At 51.4% G+C, this 20,482-nt stretch overlaps 1 protein-coding gene across 2 annotated transcripts in view; it reads left to right on the top strand.

Annotated features, from left to right (window-relative positions):
* Positions 1-1,784: 1,784 nt before the first annotated feature.
* The window catches only part of CHST10 (carbohydrate sulfotransferase 10), a 29,885-nt gene continuing 11,187 nt past the window's right edge, over positions 1,785-20,482 (top strand). Inside the window, exons 1-3 of one of the 2 annotated variants that reach the window (XM_081265192.1) lie at positions 1,785-2,079; positions 12,097-12,203; positions 12,735-12,862. In XM_081265192.1, the coding sequence (XP_081121318.1) occupies positions 12,157-12,203; positions 12,735-12,862 (175 nt within the window). In that variant the 5' untranslated portion in view covers positions 1,785-2,079; positions 12,097-12,156. Of the gene's footprint in view, positions 2,080-12,096; positions 12,204-12,730; positions 12,863-20,482 lie in introns of both variants that reach the window. The other variant, XM_081265191.1, reaches the window with a different exon arrangement.

The following is a 20,482-nucleotide window of genomic DNA, read 5'->3' as shown; positions in this document are numbered from 1 at the left end:
GAAAATTCTATGTGTGCATTCATTTGTGAGTAGATAGATCCCTTTTATCTACTTGCTAAATAGGGATCATTAGATGGTTAACAAACATGTAGGTTAGTTCAAAACCAAATGCATTTACCTTCCTCAGGACTGTAATCCCCAAAACTTCTTGAACTGATTTTTCGCCAGGCTCTCAGATCCTAAGGCCTTTCCCATTTCTGCAGGTTAATGGGTCACTCCATAGGACTGTAAACCGTTCAGGCCTTTATCAGTTGTTATTTGTGAATCTACTATAACCTGACAATTGAGTCTCAGAGTACTCTTGATATTCAGAGAAAACTACAAAAAATTGGCCAGAGGACTTGAGGCTAACCTTTCTCAACTGGTGGAGATTGCCTTTAAGGTTTTCAACAACCAAGATGTGGCTGAAGAAAAGAGAAAAGGATGAGGAGACCGACTGCCCGGCTGCCTCTCACCCTCCAATTCACTCAAGGCAATCAAGAGGAAGATATAAGCCATCACCAGTGAGTGCCTCCTCCCCCAGCTAGGACCCAATAGCTCTCAGCAAAGATGGAGCCAAACCAGTAGGAACTTTGCAAGCAGGAGGAACCCTGGATAAGGGAATGCCCGAATCATCCCCAGAGAGGGAAGCTACGAGACCAACCAGAACTCTTACCAATGTCCCCTTGCAGAAGATGAAGGTGGATGGGACAAAGAGGCTCATCATTTGGCTCCTTTAATATGATCCAGATTTCTTCCAAGGACCCCTGTGTTACCTTAGATGTAGCTGGAGAGAAAGTTGAGTTTTCACTTGATTCTAGAGAGTAGAGTCACCTACTCTCTACTGACTACTAGAAAAGTCACTACCCAGAAAACAACACATCCAGGAAGGGAAAAACTAGTTTCTGAGCCTCTGACATAGAAGTGGGTTCAAAGATTTTAAAGCACTCATTTCTGTATGTTCCTGAGTACCCCGTTTCCCTTTTAGGAAGGGATCTATAGCCCTTCTTTTGGGGCAACAGTGAATTTTGAACAGGATATAATGGAAACAGGTGTTCTTAGAAACTAAGGAGCCGAATTCATGGGTACTACTTGCAAAGACAAGTGGAATCAGCTATCAGCACCAAACCTGTAAAAGTCATCTTACAGCAAATTAACAGCTTGGATAATGTTTGACGTTATCCACTAAACCTGAACCAGAGGCCAGGCCTAGAATCAAGGCAGTGCTTGATGGGCTTTGTTTATTTGTTTTAGGCAGTACTAGGGACTACCACTGACCTACATTTCTAGACCCCTCCCCTCCTTTTTTTCCTCCCTTTTAATTTTGAGGCAGGGTCTAGCTAAATTGCCCAGGCTGGCCTCAAATTTGTAATCCTCCTGACTTCAGCCTCCAGAGAGTGGCTGGATTTACAAGTCTGCACCACCTCGCCTTAAGCCACTTCTTAAGCAGGGTTATTAAGACCCTGTAATACTTGTCATACCTGCACGAGAAGAAACCAAGGACAGATAATAGAGGTTTGTGCAGTATCCCGACTCAGGTAACTTGCCTTTTCATCCAAGTTTAAAATTTAAAAAAAAAAATCTATTTTCTGCCTTTTTCTATGTTTGGCATTTTCTTTGCTGTCTGCATGGAGACCCGGCGGGACGCGCTGGGCCGTCCGCGTCCCTCTGCCTTTGCAGCCCCAGGCAGGGAGGCGCGAGCGCGGGCGGGGGCAGGGCCAGAGCCCGGGGTCCCCGCCACTGCCGCCGCCACCCCGCGGCTCTCAAGGCGCGCGCACGGGGCAGGGCGGCGGGGGCGCGCGCAGGCGGGGGCGCGCACGGCCGGGCGGGCACGGAGGCCGCGGTCGGCGGCGGCGGCCTCGCCCCCCCGGAGCCAGCGTCGCGCACCCGGCTTCCTTTTTCCGGCGCTGCCGCCGCCGCCACATCCCAGGGCCCGGCTGGGCGCCGGCGGCGGCGCGGAGGCCTGGGGCGGGGCGGGCCTCCGCGTTCCCGGGGCGCCTGGACCCCGCGTGCTGACCCGCAGGCCTGGCGAGGCCGGAGAGGAGCCTTCGGGGCCGAGGAGGAGCCTGAGGACTCCATCGAGCGCCGGCTCCACGGAGGGTGAGCTCGGGGACCCGCAGGGAGGCTGGGTCTCGCGGCACCGCGGACCCCCTCCTTCTCTCCGGGGTGGATGGAACAAGGGGCGAACCGGGTCTTTTTTTCTTTTTCTTGTTTTGTTTTTGGCGAGCCACGTCCCAGGGTGTTTTGGCGACCGAAGGACCCCCTAGTTGGAGGAATTCACCGTAGAGCCTTCATCACTTAATTATGCAATAAGGCGGCGTCCTGGTGCTGGATGCTGGATGGGCGGCATTACTGAGAGTTGGACCACATTGCATTCACTTCTTTTATCCCTAGCTGAGAATTTGCATGTGTCATTGGGGGTAGAAAGGAGAGGAGAATGCCCCACCTGGGTCTGAGGAGCATGCTGAGAGAGAAGGCAGGGAGGAAGGAACCTGGGCAACCTTCCCCAAGTGCACCATCTAGCGCAGCGGCTCAGGCGGGCACCAGGGGAAGGATGGGTTGGAAATGCACATGCACGCGCCCTGACAGACGGGCTTCAGAGCGCTCCCAGCCTCTGACTTTGACAGTGGAGAGGCCTGTCAGAAGTTGGAGGTTGAGGCATCAATTTCTGCACTTCTGGCTGGGAAGATGAACCAGGTTTTCCAAAAGCTGTCGTATTTTGTTCTCCAAGTTTTTGCTAAAGGCAAGAGAGGGCTGGGCAATGCATAGAAAGAGGTGCAGCCAGGTTTTGGTTAGCTAAGTGGCACTGTCACAAAGGTTTATTTGTCTGAAACACCCAAAATCTGGGGCTTTGGGCCATGAGGAGTTGGATTATTGCACTGGTCGGTTTTAACTGCCAGAGTGAGAAATGTCTCAGACATTCTTAAAATTAGGCAGCTCAGACCTTTGTCTTGTTGGTCACCACTCACTCACTTGTCCTTTTAGGTGGCTGGGTTAAAAAAGAAAAGAGGAGAGAAATACCCCTCCATTCCACCCCAACCCACACACAGACCCCTTAGTATATCTGGGACTCAGTCCATCTTGGCTCAGCATTGGAATTGCAAGATGAAAAGAAAATTCCTTTTTCCATCTTTGCTCTTGACCCTGAAGAATAGAATCTTAAATACCCGAGAGAAAAATTCTCTTCTTCCCTGGAATGAAAATAAGAGTGCTTGCAAAACTGTACAGGGACTAGAATTTGTAAATATCCTGGGCCATTTACAGTTTTATATTCAGATTATTTTCTAGAGCTTGAGGAGGTTGTGCAGTAAAAAGGGTGGAGAGAGGCAGAAATAGAGTCAGGGGAGATTGGCGAATGCAGGACCTTAAGAGATTGCAGAACCAAGAGAGTCAGTTTTCTTCTTATGCAGGTCTGGAATCATGTGGATGAGCGTATATGAAGCTTAGCCTTTAAAGCTGTGTTAACACGAAGTTGCTTTTAATTTTTGCATTGAGTTTTTGGAATCAAGGCAGTTGTATGTTTATTTTGCCAGCTAACTCAATTAAGTCTGTAATCTAATTCCATGAGTTTGGCCTGTTTCCAGTTATTCATTCATGGGATGACATTTGTCTAGAATCTGCCAGATGCTATAGCATCCAGAGAACATCTCACGTTGTAATAATCAATCATTTTGTACAGGAATCCTTTACCCCATATGAAACATGTAAAACAGGTAGAGTAGTATTTGATTTTTTTTGTTACAGACATGTTTCATTTGTCATACTTGGTTACATGGAAGACTTCTAAACAACTATTTTAAATAAGTATTTACAATATTGATTCATTTACTAAGAAATCCAAATATCACCTGCTTTGTAAGAGACCTGTTTTGCAAAATACCCTTGAATAATCCAAGTAGTAAACTGTTTTCCAAGTGTAAACCAAATGTTAAGAAAGTGGACCTACCAACTTTTAATGATGCTTATTATTTTTAAAATTAATCTATACAGTAATAGGCAGGGAATTACAAGCAAATGTGACCCCCCACACACACACCTTAGAATATGCTGGAAGGAGAATGTGAGCTCATCACTTATTTGAGATTCTATCATTCAGTATTCTTATTGCCTCCTTGCTTGCATAGAGATTTTTAAGGAACTTAAAACTCTTGAGTAGGAATATGTACATACACATAGAAATGTTTCCTTAAATATAATAATAGGAGCACATCCTCAGCTTGGAGTGCGTTAATACCTGTTGAGGCCTGTGCCTGGCGTGCAGTGAACCCTGTGCCGGTATTTGCTATACTTCATTGTAATAGGACTTTCTGTTATAAATTCACATGCCTTTCTGTGCTTTGCTACAGTGGAATTTGGTGACTTTATGGATTGGGTAATACATTGCAGTTCAAAATAATGGCTGATGGTAAAACGTCCCCATTGTGCTTGTCCTCGGGTCTGGACCCTTTCTGCCTTGGTAGTCCTTTCAGGATACCTTGTGCATTACCTGGTTGGTTTTTTTTGTTGTTGTTGTTGTTTTGCTCGAGTTTCCTTTAGCATCTGGGTGTGTTTTAAAGTTGAATGCTGGGCCTGCGATGCCCAGGGTGTGTGTGAGATGGGGTAGATCCTGGGATGACCATCTCAGCAAAGGGCCATTGAGACACTGCTCCCTGGATCTCTCCCTTCCTGTCTCCGGCAGGCTGGATTCAAACCATGTTCTCTGCCAAGGGCTCTGCAAGGCTCTCTCCCTTCCTCTTTCCATTCTTCTCCATGTCGTCTCCCCCCCCCCCCGGGGGGGCCCTCACCTTCACCCCCCCCCCCTCAGTTGGCTCCAGTGGTCCTACGCATCAGTCACTCTGTTTGTTCGAGGCCTCCCTCAGGATGGAGTGCTGAGAGCAGGGTGTGTGTGTTGCTGTGTCCTAGGGGGAACTAGGACAGTCCCCAGCAAAGTAGGCACTAGGTGAATATTGCCAAATGAATGAAGGGCCTTTGAAAAAAACCTGCTGAAGCAGAATTAAGTGGGCTTGTTACTGTAGGACTTTGCAGAACCTTTACTAAGCCAGCATGCATATTGAGAGTAGGGCGTGGCAGGTGGGATCTACCTCTTTCTCACTGAAGGAAAGGCTTCGTGCTTCTGGATGACAACTCCAAGCAGGGAGAAGCTCATTCCTGGCAGGAATGTTATTGGCAGCTGAGCAAAATGAATTCGAAGTATCGTTCTCAAAACGCAGGGGAGGAAGGATTTGCGTCAAAAGATGGCATAGTACCAAAGCCTGTTAGTAATTACTAACATGTCAAATGTGTGCCGTTTTCTTTTGTTTGAGAGAGAGGAAAGAGATCAGGGCTTCTTGTAGGTTCAGTTATATTCTTGCTTCCCTGACCCGACTTTTCCCGTAATTAACCAATGGTTCTGTCTCACGGGTTTGCAAAGATCTTGACCCTCTGGCTTGGTATCAGATCCTGATATCCTGACCCGTGGAAATCCCATTTAACGACTGGAAGTGGGAAAACTCTGAAGATGGATTCTGCTGCCTCCTGGGGCCTCGGGCGCTCTTTGAGGGGGCAGCATACTGTGACCAGAGGGGACATGGGTCTGCTCAAGTTTGCCACCACCGTTAGCTGCAAGAGGCACGGTGGGAGTTGTCCTGGCTCCTTGAACAAAGGGGAGTTAATTACAGAAAATGTCAGGCTTTTTAAAGGCCATTTATCACCTGGCTGTGAGAGAAAGGCCTGGGCTTCTCAGGCCCATTCCCCTGGCAGACGGACGACAGGAGCCTGCACTGAATCATTCTGGGAGGCTGACAAGCCCCATGGAGAACTTCCACCTTCAAGGACACAATGCAGAGAGCCAGCCGGCCTAGAGGAGCTAGGACTAAGTGAATTTATAATGCCTTTCTTTTTGCTTAGAAAATGGGGCAAATTTTGATGTTTTTCCCCACCCAAGGTCAGACATCCTACAGAGTATGGTTACCCTTAGATGGGGGGGGGGCTGGAAATGAGAGTGAAATGGGGACATTGATGGAAGGCCTTAGATTCTAATAAAACCTCTCGATGCTGTTTATTTGGAACACATGGGATGGAGGATGTCACTAGACTCTTCTCTGACAAGCTGAGCTGGCGCTGCCAATTCTCCTGAAAATAGAGGAAGGTAGTGGGAGAGTGGGGCTCTTATTCGGAGCCTGGAATCTGCACTTCAACAAGATCCCCAGGGAATTTACTTGGCATTAAAATTGGGGAAGGCTGGGGGCCGGGACCTGCATTCCCCTGGAGGCTGCTCATTGGGAATCTCGTGCAGAGCTTTTACCACCCGCCTGCGAGCCACCTCCAGGGATTTGTGTTTGGCTGGGGTGTTCCTGGGGCCTAAGGCATTGCTATTTCTCAAACACTAGCCAGGTGATTCTCACATAAAACCGGGACTGGGAACCACCGCCGTGGACATCAAGTTGGGCACCATCAGGAAGATGTGAAGCACAGAATGTATGTCATCTTCCAGCGGATGACACCGTGGTTAGCTGGACGCAGCCCTCTTCCCCATAGCAGCATCTGTGGCGCTTACTGGTTTCTTGACTGGCTTGGAGAGACCTGGGCAGTGATGTGGTGATGTGGAACACCTGGTCAGGTCCCTGCCGGATCGGAACGCACCCTCCTCCGCGAGTGGATGTGGGCCACTGCTGGGTGGACGTTGGCCCTTTGCAGGTTCGACTGTGCTGCCAGAGGAATTGAAATCAGACTTTACAATCAGAGCATATCACTGTCATCCTTCTTTTCCAGTAAGACAGTTTTCAGTGGCTTTTCATCACATGCAAGGAAAACCTCGATTCCACTCAGCTCTGCCAGGCCCAGTGTTGTCTGACCCCAGGGGCTACCTTGCCCTTGACCGTGCTCTGAAACTCCAGCTACTCGGCTTCCTTGAGTTGCTCAGGCCTGGTCCTGGCCTGGAACCCGGCCCCCTTACCTCCTAAGGCAACCACGGTCCCTGACCTCTGCCTGGATCATGTCCCCTGTTTTCTTCTCATAGCACCGTGCCCCTTCCACACCTCCGTGCCCTGCTTCTCAGGTAGATGCTCTGACTCATGGTTCTCTGTTGGAGTTCCAGCTCTACAAGGACAAGGACTGTGGGTGTCTGTGGGACCTCACCCCCTGTGGTGTATCCCTGACACCTTGACTGTTGGGCGAGTGGATTTCATGGTGGACTTTGTCCTTAAACTTGTATGCAGTTCATCTGCTCATGACTGAGGGTCATTTGTGGTAAACTGTAGAGATAAGGGACTTACCTGAGGGCAGTGGGTGTCCTGAGAGGGACCAGGCTGCCTCTGCCCACTGCTCTCTGATTGGCTCACACATCACGTGACTTGAAAGCCAGTCCTGGTTTATCTAAATTTTTAACCAGGTTGCTTTGACAGATTTTCACTGGAGTCCATGTAGAATATGTGAATTTTCTCACTATAGATCATGGGAGAAAAACTAAGCAAAACTGTGCACTTGAAGGCCTGGGCCCTGCTTGTGCCTCTCTGGAAAGCAGCCACATGTCCTGTTTTCTTGTAGGCCTGATAAAGTCACCTTCCCACTTCCCCAGGCCACCTGGCCGTTATGTAGACAGTGAAAAATCTGCCTGCTGCTTCTGCCAGAGGTCCTGTGTCCCTCATTGAAAGCCCAGCCGCCTCCTGACACTCTGTTTCCTTAAAAAAAAAAAAAAAAAAAAAAGCACAGCAAAACCATTGGAGCAGAGAGTATGTAAACAGGTGTTTGTTACATTATTCTCTATAGTTTTGGCTTTAAAAATTGAATCTTTTTTTGCAACTAAATAAAATTACCTAATGAAGACAGATGTATCTGCCAACTATCCAGATACACCCTGGCTTTGCCTGCTCACCACACTTTTTCCTGGCGAGAAAATATTTCTCCTCCTTTCCCATATGGCATGAAGTGGCAAAGAAGCTGTGGTTAGTAATAGTGAGGTCGGGAAAACCAAACAGAAATAATAGCACCAGGGCACATGGGTAGAGGAGGCATCTTAAAATATTTTATTGGTTTTTGTTGTGAGAAGGTTATCTGTTTACTGCAAAATATTTTTGAATACAAAAATGTGTAAAAAAAAATGACCTCTCCTTATCTTTTTTTTTTTTTCTTTTTTTGGTACCGGGGATTGAACTCAGGGGCACTTGATCACTGAGCCACATCCCCAGCCCTATTTTGTATTTTATTTAGAGACAGGGTCTCACTGAGTTGCTTTTGCCGAGGCTGGCTTTGACCTTGCAATCCTGCCTCAGCCTCCCGAGCCACTGGGATTATAGGAGTGTGCACATGGTCGTTATCTTCTTAATATTTTATTCTGTGCATTACATATGTGTGGTTGTGCGTGTGCATAATCACATAATCACACACATATACAGTGTATGTATTTTTATTAGCAAATAAGATCATGCATTTAATCCTGCAGCTGCCTTTCTGTGGATTAATATTTCTGGACACTTCAGATCTGTACAATTGGCTTTAATGTGTTTTATTTTAAATAATAAAAGAATTGGGGCTTCACCATAATTTCTCAACCCCTCAGTCAGTGAGTAGGTAACCACTTCAAGTGGAGGTAGGAGAAATATTTTGAGACTATAAGGCAGCCTCATGCTTTATAAAGTTTGGGAATCCCTGGGCAGAGGCTTGGCAGGCTGTGGACAATTCAGTTTTCCGAACAAGTTGCCTGGTGGCTGTAGTCATCAGGAAATAGTGACTGTGGCTCCCTGAGTGCCAGGCACAGAAGCTCACATTCCCTGGGGGGATGCTGACCACGCCCAGCGAGAGCACTTGGGCTGGGCTGCCTTCTGTGAAGGAGTGGACAGGCCAGGTGCTGGAGAGGAGTGTTGGGACCCACAGAGAGATGATGAAGCCGGACACTGTTTTCCACGCAATGGCGAGCGGCCTGCTCACCCTGGGTTTCCAAACTCAGATCCCTGCAGCGGGACCCAGGGTCACTGGCCAGAAGTAGTCTGGCCTGGGTGGCTGTCACGAGGCATTGGTAAGGATCCATGCTAGTGTTCTTCTCAAGAGACCAGTGTTAGCAGGGGCTGGGGTTTGTGCTGTGAAGCTGTCCAAATCCTGCTTTAGTCCCTGTGTGTGCGTGTGTGTGTGTGTATGTGTGTGTGTGTGTGTGTGTGTGTGTATGACTAAAATACCTGACAAGAAACACCTAGAGGAGGAAAAGTTTATCTTGCTTCAGTTTTCAAGTTCCAGTCCATGGTCAGCTCACTCCGTAGCTGTGGGCTGGAGGTCATGCAGCTCATGGCAGAGGGAAGTAGCTCAGGAGGGACATGGCCACCAGGAAGAGAGCAAGTGAGGGACCGGCTGTGAGAGAGCTCTGCTCTTCCCACCAGGGCCAAAATATAAACCCAGAGGCACACCCCCAGTGACCTGCTTCCTCCAGCCAACCCTTCCTACCTATGCTCACCTCCAGCGAATCCATTTCAGCGGAGTCACCCTTTGATTGGGTCACACCTTTGATAATCTCATCATTTCACCTGTTGCATTGACTCACGCATGAGCTTTTGGGGGACAAATCATATCTAAACCATAGCATCCTAAGTCCCCACTGGAGTCCCCATACTACCTGGGAACCATCCTAGGGAGGGGAAGTTACCTGTGAGCCATAAAGGGTCGGGGAGGAAGGAGGGAGCCCGACTGGGAAGCACAGGGCTTCCTCACTAGATGGAAATTGAGCTTCTTAGAAAGTGAAAGCTTCACTTGAAGGGACACGTTGGGTGACACCGTAAGTCATGTGGTTGTGGAGGGGGCACATGCCAGGTGCAGCTCCCGGGAGCCTGTACACACTGGTGCATGTGCAGGTAGCTGTTCATCCTACAGAAGAGAGCCCTGGGCCCTGAGAGCCGTTCTGCGGGAACCCACAGCCACCCTGGGAAAGGAGCAGCCTAGCTCACACCCAGACCTGGCCGAGGGCAGGGGAGGCAGAACGGCCTCTGGACAGTACTGCTCTGGGTTTCACGCCTCGCTGTGGGAATCCTGCCCTAAGCCACCTGGATTCCTGCAGAGTGGGGAGGCCATCTGCGTTTCAGGGCAGGTTCTTTTTCCCTGTCTCCCTCTTGCATCTTGAGGGAGCTGGGTGGACAGACTCAAATCAGATCCCTCTGAAGACTAGAAAAGACTTTGGAAGATTGGAAAGAGAAGACTAGAATTTCTTTTTCCAATACTGGGGATTGAACCCAGGAATATTCTACCACTGATCCACAGCTCCCGTTCTTTTTATTTTTTGAGTCAGGGTCTCTCTAAGCTGCTGAGGCTGGCCTTCAACTTTTGATCCTTCTGCTTCAGCCTCCCAAGTCGCTGGGATTATAGGTGTGCACCACTGCACTAAGCTGAGATCCTTCAACTCTAAAAGCCCCTAGAGCCAGCCAGCATGCAGGCGGGGGGTGGGGTCAGGCTGGGACACCTAGGAGGTGTACAGGGAAGGCGCAGGACAAGTGAGAGAGTGGTATGACAGTGGGCATTGCTGAAAGTCCTCAACACCTACTCTGTACAGTGAGCACGTGTGTGTGTGTGTGTGTGTGTGTGTGTGTGTGGTGGGAGGCAGACCTGGGTGGTACCCTCATCCCTGTTCATTTATCCACAGCTTGTACCCCAGAAGAATGTGAGCCACACACCCCAGAGCCAGGCCATCTGTTCAGAGTCACCCACAGCCACTTGAGCTTGTTTCTGCCCTCTGCACTCTTCCCCAGCCACATTGTCCTCTTGTTAGAAAAGCTGGGCTTCTCAATGGGGCACCCCCCCAAGACCCCTGGAATGGACTCCTCCACATGGCCTTGTCTCGGCTGAGCTCAGTGGACTCAGACTGCAGGGCCCCATGTCCTCTGGCACAGTCTAAGCCTCTATTCCTCTAGAAGGAACAGAGTCGTCACCTGGGACCAGTGTCTGTCTTTCTTTTCTGTTCTTGGGGCAGGCCACACCACTGCTTGGAAGGACATGGATTGAACCAGAAGCTCACAGAGAGCACCCAGGCATTGGCCAGCCTGGTCCACTGAGGCTCGGCTACAGACCAGTGGGTGCTGGTCCTCTGCATCACAGTCACCCTGGGAGGTTGTGGCCAGGTGTCAGAGAGGGGGCTGTCACAGAGCTAGTGAGTGGTGGAGCGGGGGTTTGAACCACGGTAGAACTCTCTAGTTTGTGCTGTGTTTCCCCTGTAAGGAATTGGGGGAGGAGAGGGAGACTTTCTGGAGACTGGGCAGCTGACCCTGGCAGCTGGAAGGGGACTTGGCAAGCCCCTTGCTGCAGAATGTCACCAGGTAAATTCTGCAACACTCAGTTAAATTCAAATTTCAGAAAATAGCAAGTAACTTTTTCAGTGTAAGTATATCCCATGTGGTACTTGGGACATACTTATACTAAAAAGAATGTGTTTATTTACCTGATATTTAAACTTAACTGGGTACCCCATAGTTTTATTTGTCTAATTTGGCAACCCTGCTTGGGAACCCCCAGGAAACACACTGGGCCTGCTACATGACCACAATAAAATAGAAGGGTTTTTTTTTTTGTATGAGTTACATGAGTATATTCTGTGTGATATTTTGGGATATATCTTTAAAAGTTATTTGCTATTTTCCTTAAATTTAAACTTAACTGGAATCCTTTTCTAAATTTATTTATTCTGGAAACCCTAGTAGGGGACCACAGGAAACATACTGGGTCTGGCTCACGGACACCCTGTAAAGACACAGGTAGCTGGGTAGGTGGTGAGCTGCCTGTCCCTGACTGTATTCAGGGGGAGCCAGATCACCATTGGTAGTTACTGAGGAGGGAATTTGGGTTTTTGATGCTGGACTCTAGTGAGGTTTGGGGACGCAGATGCAGGGATGAGAGGAGGGTTATTCCCCTGGGTCCGAGCTGGGTTGGGAAGCTGTCTCTGGGCTCATCTGCCATCAGCACTGTGTTGAGGACTAGTTCTTCTACCCAGAGGTGACAGCTGGCCTCATTCAGTGGGAAACCAGTCCAGCCCAGGGAAACGTCATTAAACCGTCCAATCTGGCTTGAAGAAACACTGTTAAAGAAGAAATGAAACACACACATTTTTTTTTCTCTCTGTCTTGTTGAGAATTGGCAGTGACTTCCTGATTCTTTGTATGTCCCCTGCAGCAGAATGTGACTTCTGGGACGGGCCGAGGACCCCATGCATCACTCCAGGGCTGTGATAACATGAAAAGCACCCACCCCCAAGGTTCTTCACACACCGTTGCAGGCAAGTGACCCCTGGCGAGAGGCACAGGTGTTTATTTCTTTGCTGTTTCAGATGCTCTGGGTGTGACCGTACCTTGCGGGCCAGGCAGGACTTTAAACGTGGCCTGTCTTGATATGGCTTCTACCTTTCATGAATCGCCTCCAGCAAAGAGCTAGTCCTCAGCAAGCCTCCTGCCACTCCCCTGCTTCCCGCCCTCATGGAGCTCACAGTGACATTAGCCTGAGCCAGACCAGAGTCCAGAGGCAAATCTGCAAAGGCAAAATCTTGTCCTGGGTTCCCAGAACAAATAGGGTTGGCATTCTCTCCTGTGCCTATGCTATCTTCCGCTAGGATGTTTAAATTTGATTTAATTATCAAATGGATCCTTCAATATTATCCATTAAGTACAAAAGAGTCACAATACCCGATGTCGTAAAGGGAAAGACTTATATATTTGTATCGATTCTGATCATTGAAATTGCCCGTTCTTCTCGCTTTGGTTTAATCGATTTACTCTGAGCGGCAGAGGTCTCTCTTGCTTGTGTTTTCCAGGGAGAGTCCTTGAGTGTCTGGCGGCTGACAACATGCACCAGCAGTGGCTCCTGCTGGCCGCGTGCTTCTGGGTGATTTTCATGTTCATGGTGGCCAGCAAGTTCATCACGCTGACCTTCAAAGACCCAGACGGTAGGTGTGCCTCCTGCCACAGGGGCTTGGCTCGCTCATCTCTGCTGTAGTACCGCTCCCAGGTGCAGGCATGAGGGACAGCTGCCCCAGGGTCCAAGGACATGCAGAGAAGTGGCAGAGGACAGGGAGGTGGGAGAGACCGGAGGCTCTTCACAGAAGGTGCTTTCTTTGTGGCTATAACCAGAGGGAGAGCAGGGCCTCCTCCCAGCCCTGCAGCAGGGCCTCGCAGCAGGGCACACGGCAGGCTCCTGGCGTGGGAATGCCCCCTGCCTGAAGTCAGAGAGAGATGCAGCATGCCTGCTCAGCATGCCTGGGTGTCAGCTGGTGTCCCACGTGGGTGGCATGTGTGTTTTGAAGGTCACCTTCAGTGCCATGGAAGAAGGGTCATTTAAACATATACCCACCTCTTGGAGGATTTTTAACCCCTTAGTGAGCACAGGCACTCAGATGAGGGCGTGGTAAGAGCTCCAGACCGTCTTGGACGAGCCGATTCTATGTCTTATCCTTCTCATTCGCTTATGTGAGCTTCTGTTTTTTTCCTACAAAACGAATACATTCTACACAGACAGCCCCCTGGAAGGCGCTTGGTCTGTGAAGCACTGGGTGTGTGCAAGGAGTTCGTGATGGTCTCCTCAGCCCAGGGGACACTCAGAGTTTGCAGCAGCTTCAGCACTGTTGTGTGCCACCCAGAGTGGCAATCTGTGTTAAGGCTGAGAGAGGCTCTCATTCCAGAGCCACCTGCAGGACTGTGTCAGCCCTACACTGCTTGAGACCAAGTGGATTCTGGCTTCCGGGGTGGGGCCCCGTGGAGAGCCATGCAACACGTCAACATCGCCAGGAAATTGAAATGAAGCGCTGCTGAGAACACAAGATACATGTCTTTCGTGATTCTCCTGAATGTCACCTCCCAGGAGGGCAAGCACTGCGGGGCAGGCCATCCGATGAAGCTATTGGTGTTTTATTTTGTTTGGAAAAGTACGAGTGTCTGTGATATACTTTAGAGAGACTCCATCAATAATGGTTGGATAAGCTGGGCACGGATGGGCGCCTGCAGTCCCAGCCACTGGGGAGGCCAGGGCTGGAGGATGGCTGGAGCCAGGGAGTTCCCGACCATTCTAGGCAACAGGCTGTGCTGCCCACAGTGAGGCCCCACCACTCCAGAGCAAAAGTGGGAGTTAAATAGACCGTGGGTCCTTGAACTCATGTAATGGTCCCTGGCCAAAGAGCTTTTAAAGGACAGCTTGTTGCCCAGTGGGTCTGATAAACAAGGTGACATTCAGCTGGGAGGTGGCAGGTTTTATGCTCCATGTTTTCAGAAAAGTGTGGCTGCTCAAGTGGTTTCATGAAGGGGAGCAAATGCTGATGAGGGTAAAAGCCAGGAGGACACAGGGAGGGCTTTGGATTCTGACCTGCAGAGGCGGTCTGTGACTGTCCTCAGTACTGCTTGCTGGACACCACCTCTCAGCCTTGAGGCGGTGGGCGGAGGTGATTCCTCTGCACTTTGATATGGGAGGAGGCTGTGCAGAGACATCAGAGCCGTCAGAGCCTTGTTGCCCCTTCCCCCAGGGCAGCCTCAGTGAGGATGCTGTTGCCCAAAGTGCACTGGAGACCTGGAGGGAGGGACTGGAGGGAGGGACTGGAGGGAGGGACCTCGGTGGTCACATTGCTGAAGTGCGGCTTGCTGCAGCAGCAGAACCCAGCCTACTGTGACTCGCTAGGATCTTATCTGGTTGTCCTAGCGTACCTGGCTGGATCACGGGGTAGGTGTCCCTTGACTGAGTCTGACTGGAGGCAGTGAGCTCAGCTGCAGAGTCTTGGGTCAGTCAACTTTTTGTCATTGTGACCAAAATACCTGACAAGAACAACTCAGAGGAGGAAAAGCTGATTTTGGTTCATGGTTTCAGAGGCTCAGGCCATGGTTGGCCGACTCTGTTACTCTGGGCCCTTGGCAGAAGGCAGTGGAAGAGGACAGCAGCTCCCTTCATGGCACCTGCAGAGCAGAGAGAGGGAGGGGGAGGGGGACAGGGAACATGAGCCCTTCCAGGGAAACCCCTGTTATGCCAGATTCGTGGGACCCCAGTAGACCTTCAGGAGCCGAATCCGATGCAATCACACAAGAGTCTTTATTGCAAGCTCGAGCCTGGACTCACAGCTTTGTCCAGTGAGGTTTTATAGGTTTTGGGGGGATACTCCATGCGTCACAACATCACACAGCAAATCATTCCATACCACGGGAAAATCAAACAACGACTCTTAACATTGATTAGCACATTCAGTGGCGGAAACAAGTTGGGTAGGTGATTGGTTAGTACAAGAGGGGATTCCTTTGAACTGATTGGTTTAGGCCATGAGGGGTGTCCATGCTGAACTACATGGTTTCCCAACATGTTATCAACCACTGTCAACTACTGAGGGGTCACCTGGCATCCCTGGTATTTTCCCTGATTCATGCTGATTGGTGGTTGCTAGGGGTTGCTATGGGTCCTCACCTAGCCTGACTGAGTCAGGGACACCTGGAGCTGCAGACCTCTCCTGTTATTTGTAGAGAAACAACTCAACAGGGTGGGTGTGTGCCTAGGAGTGCTTTTTGGGTTTTTCCAAGGACAAGGTCATGTCCTCTCCTTGGACAGGCCTTGAGGAGGAGCTGGTTTCTCACCCCCAGTGACTTCCTCCTCCGGCCACGTCCCACCTGCCCACAGTCACCATTCAAACTAGGATGGGCGCTTAGGTCACAGCTCTCAAGATCTCATCATTTCGCCTCTAAACCTTCCCGAAATGAACACAGGAGCTTTGGGGGGACACCTCAGTCCAGTCATAACAGGTCTCTTGCCAAAGTGGAGGAGGAGGTGGGATCAAGCCCCGAGGGAAGCTCACCGATAGTGTCCGACCAGAGGCCTCCAGGAGGCGGGGGGCTGCGGTGCTGTGGGCACCTCCCTCCGCTCACCTGCCCCTGGGTTTAGTGAGTGTGGCCCTTGAGCCATACTGGGCCCTTCTTCAGGGGAGGCAGTCCACCTGGAGGACACTGAGAGAGATCTGTCCACCGTGGCCATGAGGGTGGCTTGTCTGTTGGAGTTGATGTCACCCATGTCACAGGGTTTTGCTTTTCCACCAAAGCCCCTTTGTGAAGAATCATTCTGAGGGCTGGGGCTGGGGCCCAGGGGAAGAGCGATTGCTTGCCCGGGCGAGGCCCTGCATTCCATCCTCGGCCCCACAAAAAAATAAATAAACAAAACAAAGGTGTGTGTCCAACTACAACTAAAAAAGTATTTTAAAAAATATTAGACTCATTATGAGGAAATAACTCACTTCTCACAAGGGCGCCTTCATGGTGAAGTTCCTTTCCCACAAGAAGGGTAGAGAGACTTTGGTGTCAGCGTTCAGGGACCTCAGGTAACTCGGGTGCCCCTGGGGCAGCTCCTTCCAGCTCCATCCTCTGGGAAACCAATCCCTGGTCCAGAATCCCAGTCAGTGGGCGGGCGGGTTTTCCTCCACCTCCTGTTCTGCAAGACTCCCCTCCACTGGAGCTGGGGATTGGGGGGCTCACCTGCTGTTTAATGCAACATTTGCCATTTTTTATGGTAATGGTTTTTATTTCACCTCAGCGATGGAGTCACAGTGACGTGCGCCGTGGTTTATCCTCAGCAAGCTTCAGTGTTGCATCAAACCAGGCTCAGTTAGGCTTCATTCTAGGAGGATCAGTCCTGCCCGGTGGGTCTGTGACGGCATAGTGTGCCCTGTGACGGCATAGAGTGCCCTGTGGTGGCATAGTGTGCCCTGTGGTGGCATAGGGTGCCCTGTGGTGGCATAGAGTGCCCTGTGGTGGCATAGAGTGCCCTGTGATGGCATACTGTGGTGGCATAGAGTGCCCTGTGGTGGCATACAGTGCCCTGTGATGGCATACTGTGGTGGCATAGTGTGCCCTGTGGTGGCATAGAGTGCCCTGTGATGGCATACTGTGGTGGCATAGTGTGCCCTGTGACGGCATAGTGTGCCCTGTGACAGCATAGTGTGCCCTGTGATGGCATAGTGTGCCCTGTGATGGCATAGAGTGCCCTGTGGTGGCATAGAGTGCCCTGTGGTGGCAAGAGTGCCCTGTGATGGCATACTGTGGTGGCATAGTGTGCCCTGTGATGGCATAGTGTGCCCTGTGACGGCATAGTGTGCCCTGTGATGGCATAGAGTGCCCTGTGACGGCATAGAGTGCCCTGTGACGGCATAGAGTGCCCTGTGACGGCATAGTGTGCCCTGTGACGGCATAGTGTGCCCTGTGACGGCATAGTGTGCCCTGTGACGGCATAGTGTGCCCTGTGACGGCATAGAGTGCCCTGTGACGGCATAGTGTGCCCTGTGACGGCATAGTGTGCCCTGTGACGGCATAGGGTGCCCTGTGGTGGCATAGGGTGCCCTGTGGTGGCATAGAGTGCCCTGTGGTGGCATAGAGTGCCCTGTGATGGCATACTGTGGTGGCATAGTGTGCCCTGTGGTGGCATAGTGTGCCCTGTGGTGGCATAGAGTGCCCTGTGGTGGCATAGAGTGTCCTGTGGTGGCAGAGTGTGCTCTGTGGTGGCATAGTGTGCTCTGTGGTGGCATAGTGTGCCCTGTGACGGCATAGACTGCCCTGTGGTGGCATAGAGTGCCCTGTGGTGGCATAGTGTGCCCTGTGATGGCATAGAGTGCCCTGTGACGGTATAGAGTGCCCTGTGATGGCATAGAGTGTTCTGTGGTGGCATAGAGTGCCCTGTGGTGGCATAGTGTGCCCTGTGATGGCATAGAGTGCCCTGTGATGGCATAGAGTGCTCTGTGGTGGCATAGAGTGCCCTGTGATGGCATAGAGTGCTCTGTGGTGGCATAGAGTGCCCTGTGATGGCATAGAGTGCTCTGTGGTGGCATAGAGTGCCCTGTGATGGCATAGAGTGTTCTGTGGTGGCATAGAGTGCCCTGTGGTGGCATACTGTGGTGGCATAGTGTGCCCTGTGATGGCATAGAGTGCCCTGTGACGGCATAGAGTGCCCTGTGACGGCATAGAGTGCCCTGTGGTGGCATAGAGTGCCCTGTGATGGCATACTGTGATGGCATAGTGTGCCCTGTGATGGCATAGAGTGCCCTGTGATGGCATAGAGTGCTCTGTGGTGGCATAGAGTGCCCTGTGATGGCATAGAGTGCCCTGTGATGGCATACTGTGGTGGCATAGTGTGCCCTGTGATGGCATAGAGTGCCCTGTGGTGGCATAGAGTGCCCTGTGGTGGCATACTGTGGTGGCATAGTGTGCCCTGTGATGGCATAGAGTGCCCTGTGGTGGCATAGAGTGCCCTGTGGTGGCATAGTGTGCCCTGTGATGGCATAGAGTGCCCTGTGATGGCATAGAGTGCTCTGTGGTGGCATAGAGTGCCCTGTGATGGCATACTGTGGTGGCATAGTGTGCCCTGTGATGGCATAGAGTGCCCTGTGGTGGCATAGAGTGCCCTGTGGTGGCATACTGTGGTGGCATAGTGTGCCCTGTGATGGCATAGTGTGCCCTGTGATGGCATAGAGTGCCCTGTGATGGCATAGAGTGCTCTGTGGTGGCATAGAGTGCCCTGTGGTGGCATAGAGTGCCCTGTGATGGCATACTGTGGTGGCATAGTGTGCCCTGTGATGGCATAGAGTGCCCTGTGGTGGCATAGAGTGCCCTGTGGTGGCATACTGTGGTGGCATAGTGTGCCCTGTGATGGCATAGAGTGCCCTGTGGTGGCATAGAGTGCCCTGTGGTGGCATAGTGTGCCCTGTGATGGCATAGAGTGCTCTGTGGTGGCATAGAGTGCCCTGTGATGGCATAGAGTGCTCTGTGGTGGCATAGAGTGCCCTGTGATGGCATACTGTGGTGGCATAGTGTGCCCTGTGATGGCATAGAGTGCCCTGTGGTGGCATAGAGTGCCCTGTGGTGGCATACTGTGATGGCATAGAGTGCCCTGTGATGGCATAGAGTGCCCTGTGATGGCATAGAGTGCCCTGTGATGGCATACTGTGGTGGCATAGTGTGCCCTGTGATGGCATAGAGTGCCCTGTGGTGGCATAGAGTGCCCTGTGGTGGCATAGTGTGCCCTGTGATGGCATAGAGTGCCCTGTGATGGCATAGAGTGCTCTGTGGTGGCATAGAGTGCCCTGTGATGGCATACTGTGGTGGCATAGTGTGCCCTGTGGTGGCATAGAGTGCCCTGTGGTGGCATAGTGTGCCCTGTGACGGCATAGTGTGCCCTGTGACGGCATAGTGTGCCCTGTGACGGCATAGAGTGCCCTGTGACGGCATAGTGTGCCCTGTGGTGGCATAGTGTGCCCTGTGACGGCATAGAGTGCCCTGTGGTGGCATAGTGTGCCCTGTGGTGGCATAGGGTGCCCTGTGGTGGCATAGAGTGCCCTGTGGTGGCATAGAGTGCCCTGTGATGGCATACTGTGGTGGCATAGTGTGCCCTGTGGTGGCATAGAGTGCCCTGTGGTGGCATAGAGTGCCCTGTGACGGCATAGAGTGCCCTGTGGTGGCATAGAGTGCCCTGTGATGGCATACTGTGGTGGCATAGTGTGCCCTCTGATGGCATAGAGTGCCCTGTGGTGGCATAGAGTGCCCTGTGGTGGCATACTGTGGTGGCATAGTGTGCCCTGTGATTGCATAGTGTGCCCTGTGATGGCATAGAGTGCCCTGTGATGGCATAGAGTGCTCTGTGGTGGCATAGAGTGCCCTGTGATGGCATAGAGTGCCCTGTGATGGCATAGAGTGCCCTGTGATGGCATACTGTGGTGGCATAGTGTGCCCTGTGATGGCATAGAGTGCCCTGTGGTGGCATAGAGTGCCCTGTGATGGCATAGAGTGCTCTGTGATGGCATAGAGTGCCCTGTGATGGCATACTGTGGTGGCATAGTGTGCCCTGTGATGGCATAGAGTGCCCTGTGGTGGCATAGAGTGCCCTGTGATGGCATAGAGTGCTCTGTGGTGGCATAGTGTGCCCTGTGATGGCATAGAGTGCCCTGTGGTGGCATAGAGTGCCCTGTGGTGGCATACTGTGGTGGCATAGTGTGCCCTGTGATTGCATAGTGTGCCCTGTGATGGCATAGAGTGCCCTGTGATGGCATAGAGTGCTCTGTGGTGGCATAGAGTGCCCTGTGGTGGCATAGAGTGCCCTGTGATGGCATAGAGTGCCCTGTGATGGCATACTGTGGTGGCATAGTGTGCCCTGTGATGGCATAGAGTGCCCTGTGGTGGCATAGAGTGCCCTGTGGTGGCATAGTGTGCCCTGTGATGGCATAGAGTGCCCTGTGATGGCATAGAGTGCTCTGTGGTGGCATAGAGTGCCCTGTGATGGCATACTGTGGTGGCATAGTGTGCCCTGTGGTGGCATAGTGTGCCCTGTGACGGCATAGTGTGCCCTGTGACGGCATAGTGTGCCCTGTGACGGCATAGTGTGCCCTGTGACGGCATAGTGTGCCCTGTGGTGGCATAGGGTGCCCTGTGGTGGCATAGAGTGCCCTGTGATGGCATACTGTGGTGGCATAGTGTGCCCTGTGGTGGCATAGTGTGCCCTGTGACGGCATAGTGTGCCCTGTGACGGCATAGTGTGCCCTGTGGTGGCATAGTGTGCCCTGTGACGG

Source organism: Spermophilus citellus (genome assembly GCF_964194105.1).
Source record: "Spermophilus citellus genome assembly, chromosome: 13".
Taxonomy (NCBI): Eukaryota; Metazoa; Chordata; class Mammalia; order Rodentia; family Sciuridae; genus Spermophilus; species Spermophilus citellus.
Note: the sequence above shows the minus strand (reverse complement) of the source record. Positions and strands in the feature narration are given on the sequence as shown.